The 25,182-nt window shown below is 41.1% G+C and overlaps 1 protein-coding gene across 19 annotated transcripts in view; it reads right to left on the minus strand.

The window, feature by feature from the left end:
• The window catches only part of ANK3 (ankyrin 3), a 199,415-nt gene that overhangs the window by 151,867 nt on the left and 22,366 nt on the right, over positions 1-25,182 (minus strand). For 12 of the 19 annotated variants that reach the window (XM_032191371.1, XM_032191369.1, XM_032191365.1 and 9 more), the window contains exon 1: positions 13,223-13,395. The exons of 2 other annotated variants lie outside the window; for them this stretch is intronic. In XM_032191371.1, coding sequence (XP_032047262.1) covers positions 13,223-13,264 — 42 coding nt within the window. In that variant the 5' untranslated portion in view covers positions 13,265-13,395. Of the gene's footprint in view, positions 1-3,272; positions 3,384-13,222; positions 13,396-25,182 lie in introns of those variants that run through there. 5 more of the 19 variants (XM_032191376.1, XM_032191375.1, XM_032191377.1 and 2 more) reach the window with 3 other exon arrangements.

A 25,182-nucleotide genomic window follows, 5' to 3' on the forward strand; every position in this document is an offset into this window, starting at 1 on the left:
GCTGGTTAGAGGCATCACATGAGCTTTGTAACAGCATTTGACTTCAGCAGAGCTTAGAACATTTACAGAACAATCTGTCCCGGCCTCTTTGTGTAGACCTGCTGTGAAATATATATGGCCTGGTACAAGGAGAAGCTATCAATGGAACCAATAAACCAACAGATTCAAACACTCCCCAGAGCCAGAGGCCGGCTGAGATACCTGTGGTTGTTCAGGAGGAAAACCTGGCTAGCGCTTCCCAAACTCATGAGGACATTTGTAGACGGGACAGGTAACAGCTCTTAAACGTAGGAGCTGAGCAGCCAGCCAGAAGACAAGTTTATGCTCAGGCCAAAGACACCTGAGTCCGATTAGAGGACAGCACCAGTGGGTACTCTGGGTGGTGTTGTCTTGGCCATGCTGTTCTATGGGAGCTGAATTTCCCCACCAAACACAACCTGTTTTTATCATGTTTTGGTGGGATTCTGCTGTCGTGGATATGAGCCAGTAACTCCAGACCCATTCGAATCCGCCCCGCTGCTATCAACCACAAAGGCCCGGCAGAGCAAGCCACAGCAGGAATTCTGCAGGGTGCTTGCCTGCTGCACACAGAGGAAACAGTACGTTGTGCTCCTCACTCCACATGTTCCAGATTTGAGAATTATTGCAGATACCAATGGGTAAATTGCTTTTCCCAGCCTAAGCACTAAAATCAGCAAGCAAAAACTACAAATCACACAGCCCTTCGATTGTTATCAGCAGTTTTAACCTACAATCAAGCACTGCCTCTAAACACACAGCTCTGTTTTGGAAAAGGAGCCTGACCCACCAGCGGGGCAACAGCTGCCTTGTCTGTGTGGAGGAGCGCAGAGGCTAGCACAACCAGGCTCTGTCCAGGGTCAGGGTTTACAGGTACCAACAGGATGAAGCCAGGGAGTAACACCGAGAACAGTCTGAGCTCTACGGGTATTTTGAGGTGATCAGAGAGGGGAAGAGAACATAACATTGCTTGGCTTTATTCTTCAAGTGAGAAAAAGGTGACTAAATATACAGACAAATCACTGCAAAGTAAAGGGTGCCATTTTTGCATGGCCCCTTTGCAGTTGCAGAACTGAACCAGTATTCTTCTGCCTTTCAAAGCCACAATGCACCAGAGGTTTAGAGTCTTTTTGAAGATCTCTGCTAATTTGAACATCAAGGGAGGTGCTTCAGCTTTTTTTTTTTTGGACAAAAATAAAAATAACAGAACCATTTGAACATTTTACTTCACATTAACCAGACTCCATAGTTTATTATCATGTGAAAACGACCACTGCTTCTTACCATGGACATGAAGTACGTTTGAAAACTATCACTGTTTAATCAAATAAAATAATTGCATTTCCCTAATGAATTAACACTTTCCAAGATGGGTTAAAAACTTGACCTTTAGTATTTTAATAAGCACAGAGTTAGAATTAGTTTTTATTTCTATCATTAAAGTGCAGACCAGTTTATTGTACGATTATAGAAATAAGCTATGGCCAACAATACTACCTAGCAGCTCTATACAGTAATTTTTCCTAGGATTTGATGATAAAATAAGCCATTTATAGACAATGTTAAAGATAGCACTTCTGAATAGCAAATCTACAGGATAAACACAGAGTGAAGTAGACCTTGTTTCTTGTTTCTCCTTTATGCCTAACACACACACAGCTACCTACAGGAGATTTAGATGCACATGGAATGAGAAGCAGAATTTACCATAAGCAATGCCAGCAAGAGAAAACTTCCAAACGCAGTATATACTGTACCCCTTCTCCATAGCTCAACTCCATATCAAGTAGCTACTACAGCCTCAATAAACAAGCAGTGCACACACTAACAGAACTCCCAGTCTCTAGGCGCCTCGTAACAAAGCCCCGAGAAGCAAGAGCAAACACCGCCCTGCTGCAGCGCAGCCGGCCGACCCGCACGCTGCCGGCCCCTGGCTTGGCGGCAGCGAGGTTTCCATTTCAGCCTACTCTCCAAGCTGTGGCACACAAACTTGTAGGGCTTCACAGAGTGCTGGACTGCTCGGGCTCATGTAAAGCATCAGCAAAGATGTTTATCACCCAGAAGATTATTATTATTGTGCCAAGAGACAGAGGAAAGGATTCAACAAAGTATCATAAAAACAAACAAACAAACAAACAAACACAACAGAATATAACAAAACTTTCTCTATAAGAAATCGCTTCACAAAGAAAAATTCAAGAATAAATGTTTTCAGTTTTGAAATTCCTAGTGGAAACGAATTTACAAACAAGGAGAGTATCACCAGGAAACAACCAGCATTTCCAAGACGGTTTTTATCAGGGAGCAACAACCCAGTCCTGTGTTGACAGGAGGTAAACCAAACCATACGTATTTAAGAGGACTCACTAGGGTATTTTTTCAGAGCACAAAGATATTGCTGATGTGGAAATCAGCTAGTAAACTGCTGGGCGCTATCGTAAGTAACATTTCCAGCTACAGAAAATACTGTCATTAATTGAAGTTTCCAGAAAGCTCGGCACTCATCAGTACTAATGACAGGATCCCACAGCTTCCTGGGAACCTCTATTTTAACTCTGCAGTAAAGCCACATGAAGCGTAATTGTTCTAACCTTGTGTTTTTTAGCTGCTGTGAATAACTCAAGCTATTGAAGACCTTCAGAGGCTATGTCCCAGGGTACAGGGATGCCGTTTCACAGCAGCTTCCTCACATGAGGAATTTTTACAGCACACAGGGAGCACCTTGGAGGTCAGCGGGGCTACCCTAAAGAGTAAGAGCGATAGGGTCCCTCCTTGCAGGAGGCTACCAGCGTAGTAGAGTAACAGGCTACATTTCAGTTGAATTGCCCTATGAATTATCACTGAAACAGATGTTTTATAAAATGCACCTTAAAAATATAGTATTTTTTTTTCAAAATATGCAGGATTGGCTAAAACATTTCAGTGAAGAAAACTGTTACGCACACACAGGTTACTTAAGGCCCCAATGACAGAACAAAACATTACGAAATGTTTCTGCAATTTTAACACGTCTTCTACAGAGTGCCCTGAACAGAATGCAATTATTCAGAAGGAGAGAACAAATACTTCCATATACCATTTGACTGCTGCCGCAGCCTACGCTGTAACCCAAACGTCAGAACACAAAATACACAAGCTGAAACATACCTCTTCCTACATCCACTTTTGTTCCATACAGTTAAAGACTTAAAGCACTCATCTAAGAAACTCAATATGCAGATTTCACTCTTAATGCAGACTCTACAAATGCTTACTTGTTCTGGAAAGCATTCTCCCTCTTCCACTGCCATTTTCTGTGGCCAGATATGAAACTTGATGACTCAATTAGTTAACACTTTGGACACTGCATCATTGTTAAAAATAGCAGCCTCAGGAAGTACTTTTTTTTTTCTTTTTCTTTTTTCTTTTTTTTTTTTTTTTAAATAAAGAACTAAGCACAGTCACTTGTTAGACTTCCCCTGGCTATTTAAATGGCAAAGGACAAGTGATTGTAAGACTATTAAGTTAGTAACAGAGCATGTCCCAGGATTCCTGGCTCGCTTACCATATTTGCAGCCTCCAATCATTCCCCGTGCATGCAATCATGATCTGTGGAATACCCAAAATAGCTGCAGCATCAGCTGATCAGAAAACCACCGCTGCTTGGAATCACTCGTGAAAAAAGCTTTTGTCATTCTGCTTATCAGCTGTTTCTAATGCAGACTACTTTGAACTATTTCTAAAGGAAACAATAACATCATTTTACACTCTGTGTGTTTTGAATACCACATATGCCTGCCTCCTCCTCCATGGTAATTTTATATTTATTCAGATTTTCTGATGACTAATTATTATAGATTTAAGTTGTTGGTTCTAGAGGCTATTTTCCTGAACTAAAGGGCTGGTCTCTATATACTTCAAGTTCCAAAATTACAGAAATAAAAAGCATTATCAAGAGCAATTTTTTTTTTTTCTTCCAGAGGGAAGGAAAGCCTGAGAAAAATTCACAATTTCAGCATAAAAATTTCTTCCTTTACAATGAAAACTATTGCCAACCGTAGGAATTTTCTTGCATGCTCTCCTACAGTAACTGTTGTTAGGAGTGGCTACAAAGAATGTCCACCTTCTGAGAAAGGGATTACTGACATCCCTTCATTTCTCCACAGGCACCTGCACAGCACACATCGCACTGCTTGGATCCATGCTGTCGGTTTCACATCCTGCTCCCCCTTACACAGGCTGTACCCTGATAGACTCCAGTACAGCAGAACAAGGGGCAAGATGATGAAAAATGATCTAGCTGTAATATATGCGTCTGATCAGGTATGTCCAATGCCTCAGCCAAAAATACAAGAATAATCTCTTTAAAGTTTTTGAGAATAATTTCATATTTTCAAGAAACATTTCTCCACGTCTTCATCAACTAGAATCCACACATAGGGCACCAGCTCTGTGCCCCTGGGTTACAATGCCGAACTTGTTGCTTCCAAGCGCTACCTAGGTAGGTAAAAAACAATTGAGGCCCCAATGTATCACTATTAAGTAACGTAGGCCACACGCTCTGGTGATCAGGCTTTACATTACTTCATTATATCAATGATGATGCACTCTAATTATTACCGACTGCACTCTGCTTCTGCACATTTTTGCTTATGGCAGTTCAGTATTTGTGACTAAGACCCACTTCTGCCACCGACTAAACCCAGAGAAGTTAACAGCTGTCCGCAGGGGTGGAAGAGCCTTCAATTAAGTACAAGACGATGACCAAGTCGGTTTGAATGACTTTACCTCTCTGACACATCTGTGGCCGAGCTCCCTGTAGCAGAGATTTCAGTTTCAAAGAGAGATTTCAGCCACCTCGGCCACGGTGTCACTGGGAGCTGCCACAATACAGTGTCCTGAAATATCCAACTTTTAAAACTGAATTCTGATTTGGTGTTAAATACCAAAAGGAAACACCACAGTTCTGGAAACCAAGAGCACAGGGTTAGTAACTTGTTGCCAAATTCTTGTTTCTAACTGAAGAGTGGATGGCTTTGAATTAAAAAAAAAAAAAAAAAAAAAAAAAAAAAACAGGTGCCTAAGTACCTTTCTTCTGCCTTCAAAAATTTGCTTGAGAACAGGAAGAAAGAAAATATGATTTTTGGAATGGGATCCAAAGGAATCACATGAAATGTTAAACCTGCTGAACAGTTCTTTTTGTCAATAAAAACATTAAGTTGGACAGCTTTATGGAAACTTGCACAAGCTCGCCCAACAGACAAGGCCCGCTGGGTGTCGTAACTGCTGGCAAAGAACTGGCAACCCGACAGCTCTCCTGAAGCTACAGCACCACTTGCTTGGAAAGGAGCAATAAAGCTTTTGCAGAAAAGGATTCAACGCAGTCTCTTTATGCACCTGCTTCACCAACAACCTGTGCCATTTGCTCCCAAGGGGTGGCCCTGGTGCTGCACATGGCGCCAGTGGGGCCCAGGCATCAGGCTGCTCCCTCCAGCAGCCCCTCCAGGAGGGCTGTCCCATGCCTGCTGCATCTGCCAGAGCTGCTTTGTTTTTGTAGTCGCTGGCTCTTGGTTCTTCAGCTTCACCTTGGTCTGACGAGACCGGTAGATGGCCGCTGCCTATTAACCTCCACAAACTCATCCGGGGTCAGGCTGTGACATTCCCACAAGAGAAGATACCTAATTCTCCCTCCATTAATTTTAAAAGGGCAATCATCAGATTTACAAAGGAAAAGTGCAAAGAAAAATTGAAATCTGACAGCACCAAAAAGTCATCTGAGCACACTCCCATCCATCAATTCAGCTCTGACAGCTCATGTCGTAAATCATACTGACACTGTATTTTTTTAACCTTGCGGATCCGTTTTACAGAATTCAGGATGGGTTCTCACATGCATGCTATTAACATGGGGTAATAAAGCAAAGGCTCGATACTAATATCAAAATCAATTTGTTATAGACATCAGAAAAAAAAAAAATCAGGATCCTTTTGTTACTTTGCATCCTAAATTACACGAACTGCAAATTCCTGTAGTCATTCTCAGCTTGGGAAAGAGACAGAGCCTTGCACACAGAATCACGTAACGAGTAGATAAGCAAGGAAAATAAATATCTCAATCTCCTCCCCTCTTTGAAAAAGATCTACTAACAAAAACCCTTTACAATCTCAGTAAAATGGCGGATTTGGTACAGATGGAGGGTTCTTTTAAACAGAATAGTGGAAATGTCCCTTTACATTATCAGTACTCTGCTCCCAAACCAGATGGAGTGCTTATGATTACTGGCTTGGAAGCAACTTACAAACAAAGCAACACATGGCAGAATTCAGCAGAAAGAAAAACACGGTTTGACATGAGATACAGACAATATAAATATCTTCCCAAGAATGGGAAAGACAAGCTGAAATAGTTTAAAACAATCTGGAACTACTGATCCAGATTTTGCAAGAAGAAATAGTGGGTGTGGTCCCACCCACCCCTCCCCCAAACTGATCTTTCCAACAGTTCTGAAAGGTGAAGGTATAACCAAAGCCCACCAGAGCAGCGGACTTACAGTTCTGTGGCATTCTGGGCACCCCTTCCAGAGAACAAACAGCATCATTACAGATGTGTTTATGCAACTTATACCTAAAAGGAGTCCTCAGTTGTAGAGGCTTCATACATGACAGAAGCCAGTGTTAGTATCCAAAATATAGAATATAATCATCTAAAAACTTCTAACTGCTAAAATTTAGCTGCTGAGACTTTATAACAGGAGTTCAATTGCAGCTATTACGCAGCGACCAGATATGCAGGTGGGACCTACAAGCTGTGGCTTCACATGCCAGGCCAGAAAAGATGCTTACTTCAATGAACAAGAGGGGAACAATGAACCTCATCAGACAGACACCCCCTTTTCTGGACCCCACGTCAAACACATTACATTGTTAACCCCTGCAGAGAGCTACCAAGCTTCTACAAAGCTACTACCCTGAAAAAGCACATTTACTCATTATCCTTTATTTATTAGAATTACGGATACTGAGAACTTACAGCCACAGCAAAATAAATAAATCCTTTCCTGGTTAAAAAATACCAAAACAATCACCATCATTTGTGTATGTGACCTTTTCTTTTTTCTATCTGCCCAATCAACCACCATCCATCATGAAAATATTGTTTGCTATACTACCATTCAAATGCTGCCAGCTCAGTTCATCTATTAGAAAATGTTCACAGAATTAGAAATCTATAGTCAGAAGCATACTATAAGAATTGAATATACTTGATAAAATAAGGACAGAGAAACAATCCTCCCAATGTTATGTTGAGGTCACAGGGCAACATGAAGATACTCTCTTTTTTATTTTCCCCAAAGAATCTTATTTGTGCTGTTATCTACTGCTTGAAGAGAAAGAAACTACAAAAATCTGTAAATCTTTATTTTTTCTTCTTTGATGAAAATACTTATCTGCCATCACCCCAAATAATCTGCAGAATCTTTTAATTCTGCTCTGCAGAATTAAAAAGAAAATCCTGTAACTTGTGCCACAATATTTAAAATTTCTCTTTAGCAGCTTTATAAATGATTGAAGAGAAAGCCTGTGGTCTCATCCTATTCTTCCTCAAGAGCAGCTAAGATCAAAACTCAAAGAATGAAATGGGATCATTTTAAAGGATAGCCTCAAGTAATTTCGTAAGTCTCCACATACTTCGAAACAGCATGCCTCTAAGCCAGTCCTGCTGTGACCTGTGAAATTCAGCATGTTACAGATATTCCAAATGCCCATGAAAGACACACACTGAAGTGCTGCAATGTTTACTCTTTCAAGACCTGTAACAGCTCCTGTTACTTCACCATCAGTGCGTCACCTCCACGATACATCCAGCAGGGCAAGGAGCTCTCAGGATTATGGACTAAATAAGTGATACAAGTAGGCTATGAATGGTATGCCTGAGGAGCGTGAACTGCTATCTACAAAACCACTTCAAATTCCATTTCTTAACCCTGTACTGTTTCCTCAAGCTTTGAGGGTATGGTTACATTCCTTGTGTTCTGCCCTGCTAACCATCTCAAGCTTTGTGGAAGAGCACCTTCATTTTCACCCATTAGGTGTAGTCTGCATGCCCAAGTTCCAAAGCTCCTCCAACTTGCATCTACCTTGGGGCTATAACACCAGCAGACTATTCCCAAAAATAACCTGACTGCGGTGAGTGAGAACTATTAGGACCTAGTGGCACACACATATGGATAAAACCCAATCTTAGTGTTAAAATGTTCAAAATATATCAATCAAAGCTTCCACCACTCAGACTCAAACAGTTTCTTCTCTTCCTCAGTAGCATTAGCTCCTCTTTTCAATATGCTGATTCTACAGGTGCATCTCCGACCTGTATCCTAGAGAAAGATTTTACAAAACCACTGCCACCGTATCACAGAAATCCCATAATCAGCCACTGTATGAAAATTAAGCTCAAGATGATACTTATCGAGGCAACTTCCTGCTGTCAAGACCACTCTAGAATGATAAAGAACTAGGAGAGCAGCAGTTTCATTACACCCATCCCATAAGCACCACCAGCAGCAGCCTCAGTTAAGCCAGCTACAAGCATTTGTTTTTATTGTTATTTCCTTCTCTCCCACCAATGCATCCTTTACCACCTAGAAGACACCCATGTCACTGACTTTTTTATGGAGAGCATCTCAGTAAGCCTTTGGAAAAACCTAAATATAAATAACAATAAAGTTGCAAGCTGGAGTAAGTGTTTACATAATCATCATGATAGAAATCACACGATCGACTCCTGGACAAACTGACTTGACACCATCATGCTTGAAAAATAACTACTAAAAGCCAATTAGGAAGGGAAAAAACAAAAGGCAGAGGCTCCAGGCAGCTCTATGTTTAGTAAAACCACAAACCTCCCATGAACTCTCTTGGAGATGAGGAGAAGAGCAAGGGCAAAGTACTATATATGGAAAGCACAAGGAGACATGATGTAAAATCTTCCTATATCATCTTGAAGCATTGCTGATGTTTGCAAATTCTCTGCTGATTAATCAGATGGCTTGTTGCATGCCATGCATCTTGTTCCAAGTCATGCTGAAAATTGGGATTTTATACAAATTGAGAACAGTAACCGCCTTGGCTACCCCTTTGAAATACTTCAGTGGTGCAGAGAACCCAGAAAGTGGAGATTCCTTGAATGTGAACAGCAAGTCAGCATTTGCAGTAAATGTGGAACTTCTGTGGTTAAAAACATAAAAATAAAAAATGCTACTAGCAGGCTGCTGATGGTCTCCATAGGTGCATATGTATATAAAAACATAAAAACATTTCTAAGAATATATGAAAAAATATGAAAGTATCAGAGGAATGTTACATGAAATACACTGTCCATTTCTACATGGTAGCCATGTGACACAAAGTTGGCTCTTTGTCTGGATTGTATTTCTAGCAATATTCAATATTCCAGGATTGCCAGGAGCAAAGAATTAATCACACGATTCATGGTGACAACAGCAAAGTATTTCATACTGAAGTTAAGCACCAGAAATGTGACTGCTGGCAAATAAGCCATTCCAAACACTCCCTCTCTCTGTTGTCTATCTTTTCTGCTTATTCTGAACATAACTGCAATACAAAGCCACAGAACTGCCAGATGGTTTCAAAACGCTCAGACATGGTTCCTGCACAGAAGAAGAGACTTCTATCATGTAATATGTTCCAAGAACACTGCAAAAGCTGTAGTTGTCCAGTATACCTGACAATCGACTGTCTCTGCACGAGCTTAGCAAAACAAATAAAAAACAGACCTCCCTGTTAAAAAAATATATTTGACTTTCCTTCTTGACTTTATTCATTCCTCCATCTAAAGGAACTATTGAAATGAAAACAGAAGTTTTCTCCTCCTTTATTAGGAGGAAACACCAAGAGCAGTATTCAAGTGTACCAGCTCACCATGGGAAGTATGTTGTATGAGGTATCCAATACCCTGTGAAATAAACACAACCTAATGCATCCATTGAACACTACCTACATGACCATCATTTAATTTAGGATGTATCACAGCGGCTTGCTATTATGCATTTATAGATGGTGCAGGGCATTATTCAATAAAAGAAAAATGGAACGACTGGATTAACTCTAACTAATGATTTGACTCTGCTCCTGAATGAAATGAAGATAATTTGATAGAGCAGGATTATGTCCAAGGTTGCTAGACGACAATCAGCCTGTTACTCATGCCAGATGTACAGACTACAGCCAAGTTATTACACTGTAAATTTACATGCCAACACAAGGTGAAACTTCCTAACAGTAAAACATGGGAATAGCTTGCCCATGAAGGGACTGGATTTCTAACATATACAGACATTAAGAACACAGGACTAAAAAACAGAATTATAAACAGCAACAGGAAGAGATTAGTGAAATGATTTTGGATTTGGTAAGGTGGTAGATGAAGGGAGCATCTAAATTTCTAATGGTTCTGTGAGATACAGAAGCACCAAAGCTCCCCTGCAGGCAAACTGCACTCGGCATCAGAAGCAGAGGGAGGTTAAAAAAAGATGCCATTGAACACAAAACCCCCTGAACTTCAAGTTAGCCTGAGCTCTGCCTACAGCTGCAGCATGGGAGAACGGACTGCTCCTGCAGGGCCACAGCCTGCTGTTCTCCAGGGCACTGCGTGCTGGGACACATGCAAACAGGTCAGCGGTGCGCAAAAGTGTGTTATATGGGACACATCCACAGTTCCGGACAGATACTGACAACAACAACAAAAAAATTGACTTGTATTTGTCGTGAAAAAATGCTCAAAGCCTAGCTTCAACATTCAGTAAGTGCTTCGTTCAGTAGGTTCCTCCCTATCAACTTCCTTTTGTATGGCACTATCGTTTTCAAAGGAAACGTGCATCAAGGAGAAAGCACTGTGAGCTATGTAAATTATTTCCTGTAGCTTTTTCTGTGAACAGTGTAAAATTAAGGAGTGCACAAATTACAAAGTAATATATATAATGCTCTGAACTTCCAGTTTCTCTGTGATCAGGTAAGAAACCGTCCCCCAAATTTATCTCCACACTAGAATGTCTGAGTAGCAAATGCAAGAAACCTCCATGGCTGCTTCCTCCTCAAATCTTAGGTAGGGCAGTAACAACAGTCAGTATTGCCTTTCCTGCATTGGGGTTATGCAGGAATTTCCCCTAAACAGAGGGAATCGACTAAAAAGGACTCTTCCCATCAAGCTCATCATTGCTGACATACTGTTGGGGAACGAGGACAGCTGCACAAATTGCATTCCAAACGGGACGTACATTTGTCAGCACAGATGCGTAAACGTGTCTCTCAGTTCTCACCATAGTGCTGGCAGCTTGCCGAAATATTAACGCTATCCCTGAAGTGTTGCTACTGATTCTGCATCTCTTTATATGCATTACACACACGAGATGCTGGCCGCACTTATGCCAGACACTTTCTGAAGTCACATTAGCACTAAAAAGGAACAGAAAAGGGCAGCTTCAGAACATCAGTGTTCCTATGTCTCCCTAGGAATCAAGGATGGGAGAGCAGGATAAAACTGTAGGATACACAATTCTCAAACACAGAGCTGAGTTTTCAAGATGCACAGAAATTTGACAGTGCATTATACCACGTTGTAGCATGATACTTTCCAGCTCTACTACAGGTGTTTTAAGCTACAACAAGAAACCTTTCATTTAACAGTAAGGCAGCTCTCTTAAAACTTGTTCAAAAATTAAGGATGCCTTTTCCTGCCTTTATAGGCAAAATACAAGAAAGTCACAACTATTATAGGTCTAAGAAGATACTATGTACCTCTCTTTGCACTGCTTTAATTCACATGCCTCATATTGTGTATTTAATACTCAAGATATACTTATAAAAACGTATTGCACACTCTGCATGAGGTGAGACTACTACTGCTTTTTGACCTGGCTTATGCAGATATAATTAGTGGTTATTATAATCAGTGATGACACAGCTATGCTAGTGAAAACAGGCTCATGACTTTCTGATAACAGGTTTCATACCAAATGTCTTGAACAGATGCACAAATGCACCTTGCAATGCCAGCATCAGTCATTACGATAGCATACACGGCCATATTTTATTTTCTCTAACCTGCTTAGCTTTGCCCTGCTAGCAATGCATTTATTTTCCTTGGGAGGAGCTACTACTGTAGCTAGATCTCACATTTCCTTTCCTCTTTGTGAACTTTTATTTCTTATCTGATGCTAAATTGCTTTCACGGAGCTTCTGAAATCACTGTACAGCAGTAGTATTTCTTCTATCTGTATTACCAACATGATGCTTCAGCAAAAAGCAGTCCCTTGGCACGACTAACTAGCTAGTGTTCACACTGAATTATGGAGGAGGCAGCAGCTGCTATATTTAGGGTACTGAATATCTTCTTCCATTATAAATCTGTTTTACAGATCTCAAAACTCACTGATGCAGATACACCTCTTCTGACTGATCAAAATCCTTTTTAGCTTTAATTGACAAGCTGACCATTAAATAAGTAGGCTCTTTCCTCTAGTTATCTATTTGCCTTAGTAAAGTAAAAATCACACACAGAAGCACTGAGAGGAGCTGGGGCCAGCTGAGAAGGTGCTTCACTGGCTCACTGTGTGGGAGAGGAGCTGTCCCAGAGAAGGGTGGCACCTCACCCAGCCTGCTGCGACAGGGAGGGGACCCTGCCCGGCACAGTCCCTACAACAGCGGGGAAGGAGCCCAGCAGGGTGTGCAGCCCGGCTGCACCCACTGGTGCAGAGCAGGAGAGTGTGCTCTGGTGCTGGGAGCTGACAACACATGGCTAAAGTCACAAGGCAGAACACTCTCACGTTTTTCCTTGGAATAAATATCTACAGTTTTATAAAATAAAATGTTGCAAGTAGACTAAATCAAGCATTTAAGATGCTGTTCCAGCAAACTCAGTACGACTTTCCCCTGGCAAGTACATTGTAGCTTCCTACTTATCCTACAATTTTCCTATTTATAAACATTTACATTACCATAAAACATGTTCTGAGCAAGACATGAGTAGTTAAAATATCATGAACACACAGAGATGGCACTCCCTAATTCCTCCCCTTCTCCCTCACCCCTCAACAAAAAACACGAAGTGGTATTTAATATAATTTTAGTATGCAATAGTTTTTATTGCAGCACAGTGCTTTCCCCAAAATGATTATCCCATCCAAATAGCATGCTGGATTTTACTCACTAAAAATGAAACTACATCCTGTGAACTTCCAGGACAAGCCATCAAACTTTTCTCTGTAAATTCTGTGAATAATCCCAGAATCAACAAATTTTCTGTATTTCTCAATTCTTCTCCAGGGCAGTAGCTAACGAGCTCTGATTGTTCTGAGGCTGTTTCGGATGAGCCAAGGCTTAATGTGTTTTTTAAAAGACATCTAAAATACATTATCAATGTATCACCGATCCAACTTTTCTTTGGATAAAGTCAGCTCTCCAATAACTTACCTAAGTCTTTTGTAATGGTAGGAAATATTACAGATCTTTTCAAAGGCTATGTTTAGCCAAACAAAATTCTCCACACACATACACACAGTTCATCCTTATTTATTAAGGATCTATTAAAATATTCCCCAGTCCAATGCGCTTGAACATGCAGCCACCTAGGCTACGGGTCTGAAAACTGCACAGAATAGTGTTGACCCTGAATTTAAACAAAAGGAAGTCATGGTCCTTATCAACTGGATTTTACTGGCTACAGAAGTAATACGCTCTTGAGACATGAACCAGTATAACCACTAAGTAAAAGACATTTTTTTCACCATTAGTAAAGACTGCTTATATTTGCACGTGCCACTCCTGCTCAAAGTTAGGGAAAAGCACGTGTGCATCTGAATACAAAATCTGATGCAGATGTCCATGTAATTTATTTAGGATCCTCATTAATTATGAGGACAGGCAATACAGATTGACTGTATAAATTAAAGCAATGAACACAATCAAAAGGGAAAACAAATGCACCAGAAATTGTTCTTTATTAATGCACTTTAGTAACTGTGCTTTAAGCTCAGCTAGATTTTTCATGCTAACAAATATCCTGTGTTCTGCAGCATGCAAGTACTCTCCACTATAACACTGGGTTTCATTTGAGATTTAACAACAGACAATTCAAGAGGAGGGGAATGACTTCCATTTTGATTTGAGTTGCAAGCACCATCTTGTGGAACTATAAAGCCTGGAGATTAGAAAAATAGTGGTTTACAAGCTCCTCTCAATAGCTGACAGGGAATGTCACCTGGACATAAAACAAAGAACAAACAAGAATAAAGCTATGTATTTCTCTCTCCTGCTCCAGACCCACATAAAAATCAACAGAAGGTTTGCTCCTACCCAAAGCATTAAGGAAATCTTGTCCCTACCTACCTGCATACAAAGCTCTGTGGGTAGCATAGCTGATGTATTCATTGCAAAGAATTGTAGATCAGGATTTCTGAGGCTGTAATGAGAACCTACAGTCCCTACATAATGTAGAGTTCAGCTTCATTTCCCCCGCTTCTCTTCCCTCTCTATCTCACCGTACTATTATAAACTGTCATTTCTGATTTACAGAGCAAATGTCTTTCTCCCTAGAAGAGGGTACTTACCACAAAAGCTCAGCTCAAGCACTTAGTAAAATATTAGTCTGGCAAAAAGAACCCACACTAGACGCACAATGCTAACCTTTTCCATGGGGTGTGTTGTGTTTGGGTTATGGCAGATGTCATTCTGCAGACTGGATAAGGCATTTTCTTTTCAGATTAAAATAGCAATAAACGCGGTGTAAAAGAAGGAAAATTATATGACTACAAAGTTTTATAAAGGAGAGTCACGTGCAAACTTGTGTGATCTATTTTTAATTCCTAAGCACTGCTAATGACATTAATATTATTGTATCCATCAGCATTCATCAGACAATTCTCTTGCTCCTACACAATTCCATGGAACTATTTGAAATGTAAATAGAAAAAAGGGAAAAGCTCTTCTACAAGGGCCAGTTCATCTATGAATATTAAACTAAAATGAACCCTCATGGGAGCTCTGAGACTGCTCCAGGATGGAAAACCATGTCATTACTGACATGAATCATATTTCCTAAAATTAGTGGTAAGAAAACGTTCTTTTAAAAAAGAACCATCCATATTTCTAACGGCAAATCAGTGTGTATGACCCAAAGAAAAATCAATTACTCTTGTCCTCACTTCAGATTTTTAGCAGAGATACAAGTGGAATGTAAATAACCAGCATCCTGTATTTTTGTTACCAACTACTTCAGCACTTGGATCTTATCTTGCCATGTGCATACAAAGTCAAAAACCCACTACTTAAACACTTACAAAGCGAGAAGCAAAAAGGTGGGCAGCAGCTTTGATTCTTGTGACAACACTGCTGGTGGATGCGCTGCTCCTGGTATTGTTCTTCTGCTTTAATTAGCCTATCAAGTAAATCCATAATGTATAACATAATTAGCAGTGATATCAGGAAAATCACTGGACTGTAGAGGAATGATAAACACACAAAGAGAGTAGGCCTACTAGGATGACAGATACTGCCTTCAAACATTAACAAAATTTGGGAGTTAAACTGGTTCAAATCAGGAGTTACATTGGGGTGCTAAATTTGCAAGAAGATTGTACAAATGCAATTATTACTTTGAAATTCACTGCATGTTAATACAGTACATGCATCTCACTATATATGCGAACATATCTGCACAAATAAGTGAATTTGCATTAAAAAGCTCCCCCATATTTCAATGCAGTTTTATTTCACTTAAGGACCAAGTACAGAACCCCCTTAGCACCTCACAGCCTTCAAAGATCCCAGCTTGCCTCCTGCATACTTAGAGGTAAATGGATGCAATGGCCAAATTCCAGCTCAGCAAATTAAACTCTCCCTAAGCCAGCTCCCAAAGCAGTGGCAATTACCTATAGTATTCTTCTTTATCCACTGACATCAGTTATTGGCTACATTTGCTGCTAGACATTTGGCATTTTCAGTGCCAGCATTGGAGGTTTCTTACCTTACTTTTTTCTTCTACTTTTCATCCACATAAAGATATTGAATATACACAACATGCTATGAATTACATTGTTTAGTTGGTCCTTCAGGGTTCTTCAAATTAAATGTGTTTTTTTCTTTTTTCTTTGAAAATGTAGTGAAAATGTATAACAACAGAAATCACAAGAAAATATAAGTAATGTCAACAGGTCAGTACCTCTGAACATTCACAATCACACACTTCACACTGGCAAAATTCATATATCTAGCCCCATATGTTCAAGTAACATTTTACATTGCTTTTCAACTTAATGAACTCAGTCTTCCATCTGATCCAGTATGATCAGAAATTATGCTTGGGGAATCTCAGCTACAACAGGCAATAAGCTAAGTACTAACCCGAACTGGTTTGGATTTCTAGCAATAAGGAAGGATGTTCTTCATATTTTTGGAAAAACAGCTTTAGAGCTGTATAATAAATAGAAGCCAAGGGATAACAGGGAAAATCTATGAGGATTAAATGCAAAAAGAGTGTTCCTTCTGATAAAATTGTACCAAAAGCAATGAGGTTTCAAGAGCTGCAGAAAGAAATAAAACTTTGTGAGAGAGATGAGATTCCAGTTCCTCACGTGTACTGTACAGAAAGGGCAAACTGGAATTTCCAGCCATAATATTTTATATTATTAACACAGTCATCTGACTGGGCTTTAAATAGCATCATTGCCAACCAGTACTTTATAGAACTCCAGCACAGGTGTTTACTTCCATTATGCTGAACAACAAACACACTGGCCAAAATCACAGTATTTTGATAAGCTCCCTCACAGGTCAGCGTGACCATGAGATACCCGCTGGGAGAATATGATTTGATTGCATGGGAGTGAGCTGTCACAGCTTGGACTCAGGCAAGCCAAACAGCGATGCACACAGAAGAGTCTGGCACAGGACGACTCAGGTTCATCCTGGGTAGCTTTACACATTGAACCAAGGCCCCCAAAGAAGGTCAGTAACATCCCACTGACAGGAACAGTCACCAAACTACTTAAAGGTGTCCCCAAGACAAGTTCTGGACATGCCGCTTGCTTTCTCTCTGTTGATTACTGAGGGATGCTCAGGTCCTAATTCAGGTGCCATGAATCTGGTCCTAGTGAAAGCTATGTTTGCCTCCTCACTTTCAAAAGATGCTCAAGAACAGTCCTTTTCCTCATTTTTGTGCACATGTTAGATTGACATCTGACCCGAGAGAGTACCCAGGTTTCTCCATGTTATGTTGTACTGGCATCACAAATCATCAGCAGCAAATGCTGAGTACTGAAGTATCTCATAGGGATTTACACATTTCATTTAATAGTCACTTTTAACTGTTAAATGACTAATGGGTTAATTCCCTCCTTGGCACAAAGCCCTTACTCAGAGAATACATGAGACTTTGCAAGCTGTTTTCTAAAAAACATATGGGAAATAGTAAACTTATCTGGGTTATGTTTAAAAAGTAAGATATCCTGCTGGACTAACTTTTTAGATACCCCTCCCCCCCCCCAAAAAAAAATTACTCATGACCAGTTTTAATGTTGAGTTTCGGACAGAAGCTGAATAAAAACAGTAATGACTCTCTTCCCTTTCTGCTCAGTCCTGCTGCCTCCCAGCCGCTGAATCATGGCTCTCCTTCATTACTAAAATGCACAACAGAGATGCTGATTAGTGTCCCAGATGCTTGATAACAGTGACAGTAATCAATACCTCTTCTTTAATCTGTCTATAGAGAAAGTTATGTCCCTTTGCTCTCAGATACAACTTCTGCTACTGTGATCCATGGCTTTAATATTGCCTCGAAATTGGATTAGCGCAAAGCACCCTGGTTGTTCCTTATCTTTCCCTAATACATTGCATCACTGGGCTACAGCTGTTGCCTGTTTGCTGACTTGGAAAGCACTGGTTTTAAAACCAAAGCTCTAGCTAGTTTTGGATCAGGCTGCCTGTGCAGCCATCCCACGTCCTGCCAAGCAGCCAAGGCTGCCGCCCTCACCGACAGGGCTTCCATACGTGAGCTGCACCCACCTGGTCAGCCCAAGTGCTCTGGGGTTTTGCTGGTTTTCATTTCTTTTTTTGTTGGTTGGTCTACGAGCCACAGTGGAAAAATATTTTCCCTTGGCAAGATAGGAAGTGCAAGTGGACTTTCCTTGGGGAAACTGCAGTAGGAAACATTTTGGTTTTGGCCTCAATTTTACAAGCAGTACCACGCATGTGCTTAGCTCTAAAAACAGGAGCCATCTCCCTGAAGCTTAACAATAGACAGGTGCAGGCATGCTTCAGCCAAGTCCCTCTATTTATTTCTTTGATGTTTAATTTAAAAACATATTCTATTATATCTGTGCTCAGTAAAGCAAAAACAAGTCTCTTTAAAAATCTGTTCTGTGTACCTTTTTAAAAAAAAAAAAAACATACTGAACAGTAATATCTCAGAGCGACTACAGCTAAATATATCTTCTCCACTGCAGCTTTTACTGAACCATACGACAGCCAATTTTAAGACAACATTAGTATTAAAAATCCCAGCTATGTGCAGCAGCATAATTGGATTACTTTTGCTTTGCTTTTTTTTCAGTAAGATATTAGCTTCTTTACTTTTATAGGAATGCATCAACTAAGATCTTTCAGTAAACTAATGTAACACAATCGATAAGTCTTAAAACCACATGTAATTCTGGAACACTTTTTCAGCAAGTACTTTTCTTCTCACTGCTCAGATCAACCGTGCGCTGTTCAAAATTTAACTGATGTGCTGTATCAGGTTTTGACACAGAATCTCTCTGGAGATTGGGATTTGGAGATCCTTCTCGGAAGAGCAGCACAGCAGCAGCCAGAGCTGCCAACGAGCCTCTGGGATGCACCACCCCACATCTGCCAGGGAGCTTCTGGGGTGCTCAGCCCCAGCATGGGCAGCATTAGCTCAGGCTGACTGCTGAGGCCCCTTTCCTCTGGTGAGCAACTGGGTAAGGGCAGAGGAGATGCCCAGCTCTTCCTCTGCTCCACTCTGTGGGGGATACGTAACAAAAGCAGTGCGGCTTCGGACTGGTGAGGTTGCTGCCCTTTCTTGTCCCCAGAAAAGGGTACAATGCTGATGTCTGGTTGCTGCACGTGTACAAGCACTAGTGCACAACTCTCCCATTGCTCCTGACATTTCCATCCAATGTGTGCACCTCAGGTGGAAACCACCATCAAAAGCACCAGCAGGTAAGCACTCACTGTCCTCCTGAGTCACTTCAGATGGAAAGTGACCCGCTCCTAAATCCCTGCATTGTTCCTGATTCCAAGGAAAACTATCAGGTGTGAGGCTTAGCCCATTGGGGCCTGACAGGGCTTTGCCTTCCCTAAACAGATTCTCACCAGACACCAGGCTATCCCCGCTCATACAGGCAAACCTTTTGGTTTTGCAGCCTATTTATTATGTAAAAGGAAAACCTTTTGCCAAATCAGCGGACAAAGCTGTCTTTCTGGTGCCCAATACTCTCTTCAGCACAGAGAGAGGGAAACACGAGAAGTCCCTGCATTGCCCGAGTCTGGAAGGGACGATTCGGGCCGCAGAGTAATTGCAAGCGGCAGTGCAGGTGTCCTGCTGATGTCAGCCGTGTTACCGACGTGGCATTACCCTTAGTGACACTGGCAGTAAGAAACAGCTGCCAAGTGACCCACATTGGGAGGCCAGACCTACTGACCTGAGGGACACCGCCCAAGCCCGGCATCAGCTGAGTCCAGTGACTTCAGAAGAGCTGTTCTGGAGCAAGAGACTTCAGTAAATGCTGACCAACGTGTTCCTGCGGCTCCTGCTCTCCCCAGCACAGGTGCAAAAGATCAATGCTGTCTGCTGCACAATGCCCATGCAGCCCGCCTTCCCCAGGCTGTGCAAGGAAACCACTTGTGTCACCGGGTCAGCATTTCCAGAGCACATAACATTTCAGTAGGATCCATACCATGGGTGCAGCTGGGGCTGAGCATGGTTTTCACCCAACTCTGCTCCTCACACAGGGGACAAGGTGTGTGAAGGGCCTGCAGAACGGGTGCCCTCAGGTCACACCATCTGTCTGTCCCCTTTAAGCTCAGTCTCCAACTCTAGCGCAGACACGGTCATACGATGACTTTCTCTCATCATTTCCAACCATCTCATTGACTCATCTCCCTCTTACTGCATATACACTCCTCAGCTCCCTGTAGGTGACCCAACACGCTCCATGATACTGACGGAAATCAAGTACTGTCCACTTATTTTCATTGAAAGCAGCAACAAGAGGGTAAGATCACCTCAGTAGCAAATGCTCTACGGATCTTTAATGGCTCACACATGAGTAACTGCGAGCCATTAATCTACAGGCTCAGTATGCGTTCTGGATAATGACAGGAAGACATCAGTAGAAGTTTCCACCACAGAGTATTTGCAGACTTGGACTTGAAACTTCAACTTCTGAGACTGTGATAAAATGACAGGCTAGAGTTCACACAAGAAAAAAAAGCTTGGTTTTGACAGATGCGCAGCCAGCACACAAGGATATGTCTTAACAGCAAACTGCTACCTTACAAAATGCCCTAAAGGTGCACATGCTATATACAGTATGCTACTTAAAATATCTAGTAATGTATTCTGCAGTATCCTCAAGCTTCGGGGCTCATCTGGAAGCCAGGACATAAGCAGTGTTAACAGAAATGCGTAAAAACCCACTGGCATAAAAAGAATCCCCTTTTCTTACCCACTTCCACCCATGTTTAATGAAAAATTAACCTATTTTTAGGAACATGGGACACTTCAGAAGGTTGCATCTCAACACTGTTGTCTTGCACAGAAGAAAAAAGCTAGGTTACGAAGAGCTATGAGCTACTGCAATGTCTGCTATCTTGCATCAAATCCTAATGGCCATTTAGAAATTTCAAGATGCTTCTTGGAAAGATACAGCAGAGGAAACTTATCAAAAATGACATTCACATCTACGCTGTAGACGAATATGCCCCAAGACATTTTTGAAAACTGGAAATGAATTCATATTTAAAATGACAAACTCTATTATGACTAGTGGAATAAATATTTATAATTAAGCTGTTTACAGGGCAATTACAGAAATTTTAAAAACACTGTTTTAAAAACAAATTGAAGCCAAAATATCTTCAAAAATATTCAACTACTGGTAAGACTAAAGCTCCCAACCACCATGAAGACAGTAAGCAATCAGCACACAAGTGGATTTTTTTTTTTCATACAGATCTAAATTTTCAGTCACTCTTGCTACGCTGCTTTTCTTTTGGTCTCACCTCATTATGGAAAATCCCAATAACCTCCCAAGCATGAAAAGCCACCATCCAAGATTGATATGCTCTCATAAGCCTGTTAGAAGTGTTTTTGTATCAGCATTTGACTTGGCACTTCTTTATCCATGTCTTAGAGTGTTTTACTTCATATATAAAATATAACATACAGATAATATGTAGAGGGAACAAGATCGCATGCTGCTAAAAAATATTGATATTTGCTCTTCCATTAAAGAAAAATATGTTCCCTGAGCAGAAGTGGATATTGCAAGCCCTCTTGCTGGCATTGCCTCTTGGGGAGGTCAGAGGTATTCAATCCTGATGCTATTAAGATTTACACTTCAAATTCGAACACACACTGAACAAAATGCTCATCATAAAGAACATGCTCTTCCCCAGACTAAGACCACATTAAAACTGAGGCACTAAATTTCAGTGAGAGGAAGTATTAAGCCCAAAGATACACAAGTTTTGTTGCACGTTTAAGAGCCTGAGATCATCCCTCCTCTTGCTTCAACCACGGAAGAAAAACAAAGCAAATCAAAAAATAATCACAACCACAAAAATGCCATTCTTTTGATCTATCCTTAGCAGGACTGAAACTCCCCTCAAAAGAAAGGCATTAGAGAAGGAAAAAATGGAAAAATGAAGAGTAGAAGATGAGAATATTACATTTATTCCAATGAATTTGGAAAAAGCAGCACCATGCCCAGACCACTGAGGCACGTTCTGAACGAAAAAACAAACAATACAGAAAAACTAGACAAACTGTAACGTTCACCTGATCTTGTTCTTTGGGATATTGGCTATGAAATCCTCAGAATTAGTATAAAATGGGTATTTTTTCCATTATATTACTACTTAGTTTTGAAAGCAAGAATACATGCACACTTGCATTTGTGAAGTATCAAAGAACAGCAAGGATTTCATTATGCCCCAGGTTGGTTGTTTTTCTTCAAAATTTCACCCATGGCTGTAATTTGCTGGTGCTTGGAAAATGACTTGGAGGTCCTGCACCCACCCAGGTGAAGAGGTGTGGTAGTGCCATACAGGGAAGCATCACACGGGGCACTGCTACCATCAGCCTCAACAGAGGCAGCCAGGCCTCCAACAGCAGAAATTCAGAAACAGCTTGCTGCTTAGCTCCTGTCACTGGCCTCTGCACACAGGGAACAAGACATGCTTTATTGACCTGGGTTTATACATTTCTTGTAGATCACAGCAAATCTCTGGGGATTGAAAATATCCAATTTTACTTTTCATCTACTCTAAAATTCATTCTACTGTTTAGTCACACATAGCACAATAGGAAAAGCCTTTAAGAACATTTTGCAAGGGTTTCTTCTTTTTCTTCAAAGAAATTAAGTGGGCGATGTCCTAAATAGGTTCAGATAGAAATCTCCAAGGAGTGAGGTCTACAATTCATCCCAGCAGCTGATTATTTTGGAAGCACTGGGTCTGAATACTGAACAACAGTTTATTAAGACAACTAAATATTTGAGAGATGTCAAAGGACGTTTGTAATTTGACAGATCTAATGGAAAGAACGCTGTGGAGCACCTCAGAAATGAGGTGAAAATTAGAAAGAGGTGGTAGCATCTTTTCTTTTTCTCTTCCAGTCCAATATTTTCAATAACTAGTAAATAAGTCCCCAGATGCACTAATGGCTGCCATCCAGGAAATGCATCTGCTGTGTTTATGAGATCTGCAGTTCATAAATAATTGCCAAATATAGAATTATTCACTTCAGTGCTATCAGAGGCTTTTTTATAAGAAAACAGAACATACCAGAATTACACTTATGAGGCAGATCAATCAGTTTGATTTAGAATTCATGTATGCGTGCAAAAGGTTAGCTTTTGTGGAAAAGGACCATTTACAATTTATGCACGAACTGAGTGACAATTGAAGCTTTCTGAGCCAGACACACTGCCTATTGTCATCAGCACCCCCTTGTATGTGTACTTGTGTGTGCATGCTCTAGTCTTTCAGCTCACAAAAAAAACTTAACTCCATTTTTGTTGATTTTTATGTCCTTGTGCTATAAAGAAAGGAACAGTTTCTAGGCTGTACATCTCAAATAGCACATGCTACCTTCATGGCACAAGGCAGAACGCTAAGTTTACAGTAGTAAAAAAAAGTATATATATACACTGAAGAGACAGAATGAGAACTAGGACAATAAGATTGAAATGTTGCATACTTATTCAAGTATTCTGTCTGATTTTGATTTCCAAACTGAGTTCATGTCAATGCTTGTAATATACTGGCCATTTGCAGGATGAGCAGCATTCTCAAGCAGATCGCCACTCCCTTTGCCTTTGATTCTGGCTGGATAGACCTGAATAAACTCCGTTGTGAAGGCCACCTCACCTCGAGATCTTGCTGTGCTTCTAGCATGGCTCTCCACATTAACTCCAGCAGACCAGGGAACACAAAGGCCTGCCTACACAAAAAGCCATGCAGGGACATTCACGGTGGTGAACACCACAAACACAGCAGCCAGGAAGCCAGAGCAAAGGCTGTGCACGGATATTTCCAAGTTCTGGGCACACAGGCAATCTTATGACAGCAGTCTGAACATTGTGCCCATATAGACACACATTTTTATTTTATTTTATTCATTTTACAAAAGGGATGGCCAAGAAAGGAGTTGCAATGAATTCCTGCACACATGTGAGAAGCCGTCTGTTTGCAGAGAGCTGAGTATTTCCAAATGTCTTTGGCAGCCCAGGCACCCACATCATGACATACGTAAGAGCTTCCAGCTGTATCTGGCCCATGAGCCACAGGTTTCTGGTCCCTTGTCAGGTACTAAGAAAAAGCAAAGCTCTTAAGTTTCCATGCCCAAAGATACAGAATAGCATTTACACTGAGAGAGGCCAACAGGGGTCAGCCCTGCCTCAGCACTGATGCAAAGAGGAATGCAGTAACAGACCACTTCCATCTCCACAGCCTGTGTTACAACACAGTCAGAAACCACATCTGAAAAATACACAAAGCTTGAATAATTAAATTGTTATAAAGCAACTACAGCCATGGAAAAGTAATGTAACATTTGGCAGGAGTCTTCCAAAGGAAACCTCTCAGACATCAGTCCAAACTCATCTCAGCTCTGCAGTTTTGTATCTGAAAGCAGTGTGAAAGAGATCTGGGGGGGCTCAGTTCCCTCGTCATGTGCCCACATGCATTCAGAAATGGTACCAAGCTGCCTGTCTGTGTATCACATCTCATGGCTTCAGCACCACCTGGCCAAGGCACGCAACTGCAGCACCTGCGCGCTGTGCCCCAGGGATGGCCCTTCCAGGACAGGCTTGCTGTGAACTACCAAAGCTGCACCTTCAGCAGTTGTCAATCTTATTTGCAAGGCATTCGTCTACAGGAAAGCAATTTTTACTAGAAAGGGTCATCTGAAAAGAAGGAAAAAGAAAGTCCTTCTGCAAAGAAGACTCTAGACAGAGTTAATGGGTGAGTGCAATGCCACCCTCAGGTATCTTCCACCATGCAATATGTGAATGCTACACGGATACTTAATGCCAAAAACTACAGGAGTGGGGACAAAAGCAAAACAATAAGCTCAGCCACTAAACCTAACACCGCAGCCAGCTGACTATACAAATAAGAGGCTGTCCTTGGCTTGGATGCCTCTATTGCTGTGCTAATTTCAATGATGAAATGGAGCAAGTACTTCAGATGTAGCAACGTGCCTCAAATGGGCATGCACAGCTCACCCCAACTGCAGTAGCTCAGGCATGCTGAAGAGGAGAAAAGAGCCCTTTGTGCCGTATCAAACACTGGAGCATCCACCAGATGATCTACTTTTTAGTCACACTTTATCTCATTATCAGCTGGGCTGGGATACTGAACACATTG

Source organism: Aythya fuligula, chromosome 7 (assembly GCF_009819795.1).
Source record: "Aythya fuligula isolate bAytFul2 chromosome 7, bAytFul2.pri, whole genome shotgun sequence".
Lineage (NCBI taxonomy): Eukaryota > Metazoa > Chordata > Aves > Anseriformes > Anatidae > Aythya > Aythya fuligula.